This window comes from Stegodyphus dumicola, chromosome 2 (genome assembly GCF_044657685.1).
Source record: "Stegodyphus dumicola isolate Sdum_Otavi_A_Nest chromosome 2, ASM4465768v1".
NCBI classification, from domain to species: Eukaryota; Metazoa; Arthropoda; class Arachnida; order Araneae; family Eresidae; genus Stegodyphus; species Stegodyphus dumicola.
In genome coordinates, this window is record NC_140769.1 from 80731836 (window position 1) to 80744318 (window position 12483).

At 30.5% G+C, this 12483-nt stretch overlaps 1 protein-coding gene across 1 annotated transcript in view; it reads right to left on the minus strand.

Annotated features, from left to right (window-relative positions):
- The window catches only part of LOC118205471 (uncharacterized), a 78289-nt gene extending 69002 nt beyond the window's left edge, over window positions 1–9287 (minus strand). Inside the window, exon 1 of the mRNA XM_035377757.2 lies at window positions 9115–9287. Within this exon, the coding sequence (XP_035233648.1) occupies window positions 9115–9125 (11 nt within the window). The 5' untranslated portion in view covers window positions 9126–9287. The remainder of the gene's footprint in view (window positions 1–9114) is intronic.
- Between the last annotated feature and the right edge of the window lie 3196 nt (window positions 9288–12483).

Here is a 12483-nt window from a genome sequence, read left to right on the forward strand (position 1 = left end):
ACTCACTTTTTCCCTCATATAAGAACAAATTCTTCATGCTTTCACGTTGCGGGGAAAGGAAAATCCCTTTGACCTTCATCAGTTCACTGCATCCAGGGCACGCACATTCGCCGTTTCTAATATAAGATCGTTTTAATATAAAATTAAGCACCGAATGTGTTTAACGGTTTGGGGTAAAAAGCAAAATAGTTCCAATGACAAAGCTAAAGAGTTGGAAATTTTTTCCAATCCCTGGCCAATTTTTTAGTCATATGGATCGTCGAGGCAAAGTGAAAAATAATGAGATTCTGCAGTGCTATATTGAAATACATTGAGAACAAAAATAATTTTTGTTGTAAATGAAACATTACAAAAATCACTATTAAATTTCAACTTTTTATATCTTTTTTTTTACTCCACCAAAACTTTTGATTGTAAATTTGATTTATCAATTAAATTTTCATCTCGATAACATTAATAAGGAAGAATTCTTCGTCAACGGGGAAGTATTTCAGAGTTGTGTTTCCATTATTGATAGGGAAAACAAAACAGGAACGTGAAAGGGCATTAGAACTTTTGCAGTTTATTCTAAAATGCAATCTTCAGGACAAAGTTTCAAATAATGTAATACTACCTTGAACTTTTCTCATTGCTTTAAGTATTACTAATTGTGAGAAGAGCTTTCTAAAGAAAAATCATTTAAGAAGTTTTTAAGAACTATAATCTGCTATTTGGGTAACAACAATTGGACATATCAAGCTCAGACTTCTAAATTATCATCGATAACTTTGGCCCCCTCTAAAAAAAAGCAAAACAGTAATTTAATTTTAAATTGTATTATTTTTTTGCTTGCGGAAATTAAATTTTTACTTTGGAAATAAGAAGAGTGTTTTAATTGATTAACCTTTAATGTCATTTTGACACTTTCCAAAGTTTTTATTTATTTTTATTTTTTTTTTCATACCAAAAACGGCGGTAAACTCAGAGAACGCCCCAGACGGCTTTCAATGACTACCCCACACAGCAAATGCTACAGCTATGCCACTCAATACTTCTATACATGTCAGTGTGTATAACATTTAATAAAAACACTGAAACTATGAAAAAATTGGGACTTAGATTCGCTGCGTCTCAATGCGAGCAGCGAATGGAAGTGATAGATAAAAAACCATTATCAAGATCGAGTGCAATAAAAATATATTCTTCATTAATCAACTGAATATGTTGCTATAATATCAAAAGCAAACAGAACGTGTTTAAAGATAACAAACGAAAGCTATTAAGAAGTTGAAGACTGGCTTAGAATGACAACAAAAGCTCTCAGGATTATGAACTTGTTTATGACCAGGAATATAGCTAGGTTCAATGTGTATAAAGACACTTGCATTTAAAAGACTTGTTTCCTCTGGTAATAATATTAATGTAGCATCGTTCTAAATGGCATATATGTGATTTTACTGCAAATCTGTGGAGGCTATGGCAAAAAGGAAAATGTCTTATTTATCTTTTCTCTTATTGTTATTTTAGGCGGAGGAATGATGAACAAATGATATCGGAAGTCAAGCGAAATGATTCTATAATTCGCCATTAAGTCAAAATGCTTTTCCGGTGTCGAATATCTAAACAAACATTCTTTTTTAATTGAACAAGAAAGCATCGCTTTCTTTCTTAAATGATCAAACTTTTAAATCCTCCTGCCGGCCTTCCAAGTGTTATTGACCCATATGATGTGACAAATCTATTTGTATTCAAGGTACGGGAATGACCTTAAGTGTTTAATGGTTATGAAAACAGTGACCTTTTCCTCTTGAGCTCTTTCAGCAAGTTTCATAAACGGTCTACGTCAGACTTTAATAAATAGTCCCTCAGGCTGTTGTGGTGGTTTTGTGAGAAAAGAACTTGACCCAAAGTGGGCAAATTTATGCACGGTTGGTGAAGATCGGCTTTTAATAAATATGGCACTTCTTGATCCAAAACATAAACAAGAGATATATTTTTAAATTATCTCCTGGTGGTATGCTTACGGTATGTAAAGGTCATCAAAGGAAAGTGTTTTCCTAAAGCGGCACATTGGGTTTGAGAAGGTGCGTTTGCGGGATTTTTTTTTTCCAGTTAATGAATTCGAGAGTAAACAGTTAGGGGAAGCTCGTTGTCTCTAACTTTGCCTTGTTCTCTGCGTCTAAATAATAACAAAAGAATTTTGCAACTGTAGAAAGTGGTTTTTTTTTTTTTTTTTTTTTTTTTTTTTTTTTTCATATTTGACTATTACAAGCCAAAAGTGAATCGACTCAGAACCTGTAGCGTTTAAATATTGACAATTCAGGTCTTGGATGAGAGATAAGTGAAAGTGAATTGTTTCGCGGTAAATAAAACCAAAATTCGGGAATTTATGAAACTTCGAAGAAGACTGATCTGATGATCACAACTATTTTATGGCTTATAAAATGTTCATGATAGTTAAGCCTCATGTGTTGTCAACATGTTCAATGTTTTTGAAACTCTTTTTTCCATTACATGAAACTAGGACTTCAAGAAATGAAATCAATCAAGAGGAATTAATGATATTAATTTAGAATTATGTAGAATCAATTATTTCCGAAGCAAAATTTGTAGAGACATTAGGTATTTTTTGGAAGCAGAAGATGTGAAAAATGAGCAATACCTTTCTAGGACTCGAACCCCGGATCTCTCGAATACGCGTTAAATATGCTTCCAATTACACCACGAAGGCATGCTAGAAGGCGGGAAATATACCTTATATACTCCCCCTTTTAAAAGGCAAATAGAGATTAGGAGACCCAATCTAGTGGTGGAAATTCATCATCCATCACCTTTTAGTTCGGGCGCCACTGTAGAGTTATTAGCTTATTTTTGAAGCAGAAAAAGTGAAAAATGAGCAATGTCCTCGCCTGGACTAGACCTCTCGAAAACGCGCCGAGTGTGCTGACCACTACACTACGAAGGCATGCTAAGAAGGCGAGAGAAATACCTTATAAATTAAATTAAGAAATGCAACTTCGGTAAAATTCAGCAAATAGTTTTAAGATTCGACTGTTAATGCTAGGTGACTAAATAACATTATAATTCGTATCTAAGAGAAATAAATTTTAGATAATATAACGCGGGTGTCGCTTCTCAAGGGATGTTTTCAGATTCATTTGTTTAGATTTTTCGTGTATATGGAAGATTACAAAATCTGGCTTGACTGAAGATTGTGTTTTTCACGTAATTCAACTATTTACGATAATTCCTCTATTATTCATTAAAATTATCACTATTTTTAATGTTGTAATTTCAAAACATATCACAACACTAATTCTAACCATAGTCAGTTTCAAAGAATGAGAATTAAAAATTAATTGAAGAAATTTTTTATGCTAATGATTTAGAGTAAATACAGTTTAAATGATTTCGATATCATATAAATCTATATTGCACTTTTTCTACGTTTATGCTACGTTTTCGAATATAGCATAAGCAAAATGTTGGATCATAGCTGGAAAATGTTATCTGATCTGTTTAATAATAAAAAGCTATCAGTTCAGATTTCATTTAGCTACTTTCAAAATATGTGCAATCAATCGATCAATGATATTTCGAGGGAGGAAAGAAAGTTAAGTTCAACTTCTATCTTCAACTTTTGCTCCTTATAAACCACCTAGCAACGTTTGATTGCTATTTCAGCTTTATTTATAGGCATAAATAGAGATAGTTGGCATAAATAAAACAGCTAAACTTTACTTAAATATTAATGGATCATTAAGAATATATTTTTGCAGACAGTAAATATTTCAAATAATATATACATACATAAAAACGCACCAAAATAAATTTTAAAAAGCCTATGGAAACGAAACAATGATTGAGATATGAATAGAACTGAATCAATCAGTGATAATGTCTCCAAATCAGCACTTCTGCTCATTAAGAATGAGGAAGATAATGTTGATTTCTGATCAAAAGAATAGCATAGTATACTCTAGCTTGGTTCATTATACTAAAACTATCAAGTATCTAACTTTGAACTAAATTGTAATAGTAAATGCAGACTCAGAAAATAATTAAACCAGTATTTATCATAAGTCGACTTAGCTTCACGATTTTAACAATGGCATCTTTATTTTAAAAACAATGCAAAAATTTTCAAGCGCTGGAAAATTCGATCATGCCGTTAAATAACCACTTAAGTGAACAAGCATTTATTTTTTACACCAAAAAATACATTTAAATGCATTATTTGCTAGTTTTCTTTTACTACATTAGGCCTAGTAGGTTTATAAGTCCTGAATTACATATAGCCAGTAATAAGAAACAGTAAAGCAATTAATTTCGTGAAAAGGAAATAGTATATAGTTTAATACTGAAGCTAAAAATTATATTTGGCTTTAAGGATAAAAAAATGGAATTTTTGAAATTTTGGTCAACGAATGCATTTATTTTAACTTTCTCGATTGAACCTCTACTTTTAAAGAGCAAGAAAAAAGTAGCCTATTTACAAAAATAAAGCATTTATATTCCAGATATATAGAAATTAATAAATTGATATATAAAATAACCGTTGTTTAGAAACTTTTTATATAAATTTTAACATTTATCCCAAATAATAGTAATTTTAAAAGAGATTTTAAAATGTGTTATTCTAGGAATACATATATGTGTGATAAAAATAATATAATATTTAAGAAATTTTGAGATTATTATTAATTTTGGAAAATACTGAAAGTGCTTTGCTGTTATTAAGAGGTGTAACTAAGGGATCTATTTTTAGACATAAAAAATCAAACTTTAGAAATTTAATTTCGTAAAAATACAAAATCTAAAAGAAATTACCGTTTAGCTGCTTAAAATCAGTTACTTTTATAAGTTATTTCTCCCGCCTTCTTAGTATGCCTTCGTGATGTAATGGTCAGCACACTAGGCGCGTATTCGAGAGGTCCAAGGTTCGAGTCCCGGCGAGAATATTGCTCATTTTTCATGTTTCCTATTTCGAAATAACCTAATGTCTCTACTGTGGCGCCCGAAGTAAAAAAGGTTCTGGATAATGATTCTCCACCACCAGGATTTGGCGACTGGGTCCCCTAACCCCGAGTCGCCCTTTCAAAGGGGGTGTATATAAGATATTTCTCTCACCTTCTTAGCATGTCTTCGTGGTGTAATGGTCAGCACACTAGGCGAATTTCGAGAGGTTTGAGTCCTGCCGAGGGCACTGCTCATTTTTTGTGTTTCTTATTTCGAAATAACCTAATGTCTCAAACACTTTAATCCTAAAAACTTAGCGTATTGTAAGTACTTTTAGTACTTTTAAAAAAACGTGGAATATGTATTTTTGCTTTTATTTTTTTGGAAATAGTATATGATGAAATGAGTTACAAATTTAGATTCATTCAAAATTATTAAATGAAATGATAACCAAGAATGATCGCTTTTCATAAATTTAAGTAAATACATTTTTCACTCGGAGGAAATTTCCTACATCTATTCCTCAAGAGATACTACAGTTACTAACGTCAGTATCGTATTTGAGATTCAAACCCTGGCTTTCCAATATGTAATCAGTCTCTGCTTATCATTAAATCTATTTAACGGCTAGGAACCGTTCATCAGTAACGTACCATTTAGTAAGAAAAAAATGTATTTGTTTTTCCTTTTAATTCAGTACGTAAATTTTAAATATCTGACCTTTATTTTGTTGACGAGAAGTAATTAAACAAGATTGGCCAATCGTAGTTTATTACAAAAATTGTATTTATTCCCTTTTTATGTGCTAACAGAAAACAATGCAGAAAAGAGAGAGAAGGAAAAAAAAATATAAAATAATATAGTTTGAAAATTCCTATTTTCCTGGACTTTTATTTACAACCGGTTTCGTAAAACTTGGTGAAAATGTTTCCACATCAGATGTCAAGTTTCTGCGTCGTTTTACGTGATAACTGCAATGCAACTGCCCTGAACCTAACCACTACGTCAAAAAAGTCGTTTCTCGAATTCCTGAGGTTTTGCAATAGAGGGATTCGTCAAACAATCGAATTTTCTCGAAAGTGCAAAGATCTTTGATTCAAGTGATAATTGAAACAGTGCGAAACCATTTGAAACGTAAACTAAGTTATAATCCTAAACTCTCGCTGCTTTGCAAAATAACTCAATTTAGATCGATATTTCGTAGTTTTCAGTGAAGTTACGCTTGTTTTGTAGTTTTTCGTGAAGCCAGTCATTTTCAATATGACAACGACCTGGAGGAAATTGAAATAGCGACAACAACCGTTTGATTACTTCATTGCAAATAACAGAATATTCTTGGCATTTCCGCGCACTAACTGCTGCCAGGATGGTTACAGCAAAGAATAAAACACGAAAACATCTGCCGTGGTGGACAGAGAGGCTGAAAAACGAGAAGTCAATGAGCACGGCGAAGCGACAAATACCGTCATTACCCCCCGACTGATGAGATTTTCCTCTCGTTTTCTGTTTCTCGTATTCCCTCTCGCTTCCAGCTGAGGAAAAGAAAAGAAATAAAGTCTAGCAGTTTGATTTCTTTCAAGCAACACTATACAATTCACACGTGTGTCTTATTATTGCTTTTATTTCAATTTTCACGTGAATACATTTTCTTTCTAATGTATTCCTAAGTACTTAACGGTTCGGTCTAGTTTACATTCCGCTCATATTTTCAGATTTACCTTTTGAAAAAAAAAAAAAGGAACTGAAATGATATGTTTAGATGTTGTTGCTTTCGTTTCGTTTAAGGTTCAAATTCATGTTCAGTATGGAGGGGGAGGGGGGTGAGAAAGAATTGCAATTCGAAAATTTTAGATTACATTCTAATGTTTGGAAGAGTTTATTATAGTTTTAATAAATTACCAAAATATTTTAAAATTTCAAAAAATATAAAAAACGTGTTTTCAAATACAATTTAATCTTTGCATGCACATTCCAGTTTCATGTCTAAAACAATTACGCTAAACAGTTGGTATTAGCCTAAATGTTTAAAAATTAATCTCCCAAGAATTCAAAATATAGAACTTAAAATCATATATTTAAAACAAGCTTCCAAAAATAGCAATCCCAAATCATAGGGGAAAAATTTTACTGGGACGTTATTTCATCATAAATTATCATAAGCCGGAAACTTAAGTTATTATTCAATAAATAAAATACTTAATTATTCAAGACGTAGCTGTGCACTTATTTCTCTGAATCGCTTGCCCATCTGGTAAGCCACAAATATTTCTCTTAAGTTAGAATATTTTTTATTTGTTTAGGAAGCGAAGTCCAAGAACCGAAAACATCTCCAGAAAGTTATTTTCTCTCCCGTCGATTATCACAACACCAAATGTTTGCTAACATTTTTAATGGTTATCTGATGGTATTTAATGTTTTGTAATATTTATCCGATATTTCAACTTTCGAATGGACTTGGACTGTTGTAATTTTCTGCCGTGAAATTTCTTACAATTGTAATTGGAACTATGAACTGATTGAAAATGTTTTACAAACATGGACAATAGCATGACTGATGCAATACTAATTTCAAGCCATGACAACCGATAATCTATTTTCGTGGCTTGTATGAATGTGAATACAACTATGCCTTCTTAAGGCAGAATGTAAGTAGTTAAAAATGGAAAACTCACGTAGTGACAAAGGTAATTTTCTGTCGAATATATTACTGAACTCACTTTGCGCGTTTTCTAACTTTCTGCACTTAATGTAAGAACTTTGTAAATTAAGAAAATGAAAAAGCAACATTAAAAAAATGTACGCAAATTCATACTCAATTTAAACATTATTTTACATTATTTCTTTTCTGTCTTTCGTTTTTAAAATACTTGAACCTGTATAGGAATAGAATAATAGAACTTACAATCCGAAGGTAAATTTGCGTTATCTCTAATAATTTATCATAACATGCTTGAGATCCCGGAACATTTATACCTGCCATCATAAGTACACAGGAGATATTATATTATATATATTTGTAATCATTCACGTACGATATGATGGCAATTCACGTACGATATGATAATTAAATACTGCAAACAAAAAAATTTTCTAGCAACCTAATACCCATATTAATCATGTTAAATTTATATAATTAAAAAACTATTTAATCACATCAAATTTTGCAAGTCAAAATATTTTCAGCTCATATAGAGTGTGATTTCTTATTCAGTTTGTATACGGAAACATTTGCAAAATGTATAAATGAATGCAAAGTATAAAGTGATCGCAGATTATAATTTAAATAGTAAAACAGGAAAAAACTTCAAGTAGGCTAAAAATATCTGCTAACTATTTGGAATATCACTGGAAATTATGCAACATGAATCGGGTAATTTTTAAATGTCCTATTTCATTTGGAATAAAATTCCTTTTTTGTTACGAATTATTTTTCTGTTTTCTATTATATGTTTCTTACGAATTATATACTTTAGATTTAAGACATAATGAAATTTTTAATAATAATTACACTTTATGCTTGCAAAATATTTCCTTTTATATAAATTATTTTTTATATAAAATCATATATATACATATGCGTGTGTTTCACTGTATTTTAAAAATTTTCACATTATAGAAATATTCGAAATTAAGTATTTGATATTAATATTTCTACTTAAAAACAGTTGATTCGAAGGCTTATGCTTAAAATATAATGTCTGAATTGTAAAGGTGTTTATTACCACCTTTATTACAAATGCCTACAAAAGTGCATTTTAGAATGAAAGGCAAAAAAAAGTCTTAACTACAGAGCATAAGCAATTTATTTTTTCAATCCTTTCGAAGTAATGAAAAGATAATCAAGTATTATATTAAAGCATATAAACTGGAATCATAATAATAAATTTAAATTACTAAATAATACCATTTATCTGGATATTTACAAGTATGAAAAATGCATTCGTTTGTAAAACTTATAAAAACATTATTGCATTTCATGTATTGGGGAAAAAGTTGCATTCGTTTTACAATCCTCATTTATTGCAAATTTCATAATTAAAACAGTGCCCAACGTCCATTTATATAAATTGCAAAATAATTATTAAAAATGAAAATGACTTTCAATAAGTATTCTATGAAAGAACATAAATTTTTCTGTAAATAAATGGTAATATGAATATTGGTAAAAATGCTTACCTTAATGCCATATCGAACTAAAAGATGAGCGAGAAATCACTTAATAATACTTTAATTTCTAATAGAAGAACGTCAAAAAGTCAAAGGTACACTAAAATTTGCTTGCTCCCAAAACTCTTCATCGTCTGCTCATCTTCAGGATAGAAAATCATCTGCCGCTCTCAGAGTAGCCGACACTGTTTCTAAAGGCTTGAGTTAGCTCGTTGGTTCTTCCGCGCCGATATTTCCAAACCTGATTGGCTAAAATACCACGCACGCGCACTGAAGGTCTTTAAAGATGAACAGTTGACTATTTTCTTTTGTTTTCTCAGTTTACAATAATGCAAGATAATTTAAAATTGGCCCTAGTTTTGGATTTTTGGGTCTTGAAATCGGACGTTTTCTGAATTAAGAACTGTTATTAATTAAAATAGTTATGAACATTAAACTTATTAAACTTATGTCATTTATTTCAAGGTTTTATGTTTACATATAAAATTCAATAAATGTGCAAGATTTTTGTTATGCATATTTTTACTGTCACAGTTTTCAATGAATAGAACACACAAATAATGAAGTTATAAAAATTTCTGAAATCAGTGTTTTTTTAATCGAATTTGGTGCCTGGTTTTTATCTTTTCATTTTGTTATATTATCCGTTCTTTCCGCAATCAAGGAATTGAAATAATACTTCTGTTCTTAGTTTTATAAGGGTCCACCAGTGACCGAGCGGTAAGATCGCTGAACACTGGTAGTTCGGTACGAGGTTCGAGGCTGCATGAGCGTTTTCGTGGTTTTCCCCGTGTGTAACGTGTATACGAGCCAGTTTCCCTTAGAAAGTCCTCCACGAAGGCATCCCTCCCTTAAGGCGAGATAGCCCTCGAGTGCTTTGCCGTAATCCAATAAAACCAAAAACTTAGTTTTATAAATGTCATTCATGAACTTGATAGCATTCCTCCTTTTTGCGATAAAAAGGAAGGCGATTATATAATATATCACTGTAACGCTTATTGAAATGTTTAAGTTTTGATGTATTTTCTTAAGTCATTATTTTAAATCAAAGTATAATCATAAAAAACTTTACTCTGATCAATAAAATAGTAATAGGAAAGCAGTAAAATGGTCACGATCACAAAAATTCAGCTTACGAAAAGAGCTTTCTATTAAAAATTTCAAAATGTTTCAATTTAGTGCAATTAAAATAGATTTTAGATCATCAATCTCTATGAAACTACTAATTTGAAAATTAATTCACAAAAACTCAAGGCACAGAACATATAATCATGCATTTAAAATAATATGTTCAGAATTGTTATGATAATATTCGGTGATAAGTTAATATTATTAACTTAATTAATGGAAAACATCAACATTAATTAATGGAAATTAACATTAATCAATGGGGAAAATTCCCCTTATTTTAAAATGCGATTAATACTTGCCTGCGCGTCAAGCTTTCAACAGATATTTCCAAGAAATGTCACATCATTTCAAAAGAGGGGACAACAATTTCTACTTGCTTTCTCAATATTGATAACAACAGCATTTTTTTTTTGAGATATTTATGTCACTTAAGAAACTTCTCATCGAGTATTAATTCTCTTCGACTGAAGCTAAACAATAGCCTTTCGTGGCAAAATAATAATAAAAAACAGTGGTAAAAAATTACCTTTATCTTAAAAGCACATTTCTACGAGGGCGAAGAGCATGTAAATAGGAAATGCGCTTATAACTATTTAAGTCTGACTTTTAAAATTGAAATAAGAGTATAGATCTAACAGGCAAACTTTTACTCAGGCTCCGTTTATAATATTTCTGGATAGCTCTAAAGATAACAAATCTTAAGAGCGTATTTATAAATGCGTTTCATGTTAATCTATTTCTTATTCCTCAAAAGAAAAAAAATAATCTTGCAACTAATATTTATAAACCGTGTGAAAATTAAAAATAAAATTGCGTTCATTACCTAAATGAAATAAACTATAGTTTATTTTAATACAGGAAACCTTAAAATGAGCTCATTTGTCTTTTTTATCCGCAAAAGTCAAAATTACAACCTATGTAAATGCAATAAATCATCTTTATAAACTTCTGATTTATGAAAAATATCTTACATTTATCTTATCAGCCCAAAAGGGCCGTTAGTCCGAAATGGGATATTAGTTTCGAAACAGCATTTTACTTGAATCGTTATAAACGGCGTATCTTTTTCAAATTGTTGCCACCAAATTTTATCACCCTGTATTATATTTAAAGAAATTAAATAATGAAGAAGCTGCATGAATGTACGCATGTTCTCGCACTGTGAAAAAAAGCGGTACCTAGAGCCATCAAATTCTGAATATCGTAGTCCTCCACCAGAACATGGGAACTGGGAACACCGAATTTTGAATTTCGAATTTGTTTTATTATCTATTTCATATTTTCTAAAACATTAACGAATTTTTGGTTAGCAAGCTTAACGATTTCAAAGAGAGCAGAGGCAAGACTGTATAAAAAAGGTATTTTTATCTCTAGCTTGCTAGACTGTCTGTCGTAAATTCTAAAGATAAGCTGTTTCTAAATGTTTTGTGATTTTGCTGTTGAATCAAATTTTATGCGGCGTAAGCGCCAAGAATGTAATATTTAATAAATAAAGTAAACACACAAAATGTTAATAATAAAAAACAAAACAAAATATTTTGTAAAGCCATCTTAGTAAGAAAACTGAACATTAATGTGATAAAATGAGAAAATACTGAAAATTAAAACAGAAAAATATATCCAGCAGTTAAGGCTGCGTCGGGAATTCTGAACGTATACTGCTATTATGCTTTTAAAATTTTTATAATTTTGCTGTTGAACTGTATATGGCATAAGTGCGAGGAAAAGGATGCTTAATAACAAAGTTCAAAAGACAAAAAAGGGAGGGTAAGAGTGATGTAACAGTAAACTGGTAGACTAGGAGCTCAATAAGAGCATAAACCATGAAAATCTGAAACTTTTCAGATTTTTTTTTAAATTTCAAATATATAGAGAGAAAGAGAAGTATAGAATATTTTGTTCTACATTTGTTTTGAATCCACGATCATAGTTTACAGCAGTTGCAAAAGAGACTATTTTGCGGTATGAATCTCTTGCTCAGTCAAATTTATTTAGAAGAATGGAAAAATATAAATTCATTTTTATAATCAAATAGCATATGAAAAGACACAAAAAATAATTAATGATAATAAAACAAATAAATTTAACTTGTTTTAGTAATAAGCTATGATTTGAAAAGGCTTATTTTTGGGCCAAACTGATATATAAAAGAAATATTTATTGCACTTGCATTTTAAATTATTTAATTTTATTTTAAAGGAAAATTTTAATTAATTGTCAACAACTATTCAGAAACTACTGAGGAAC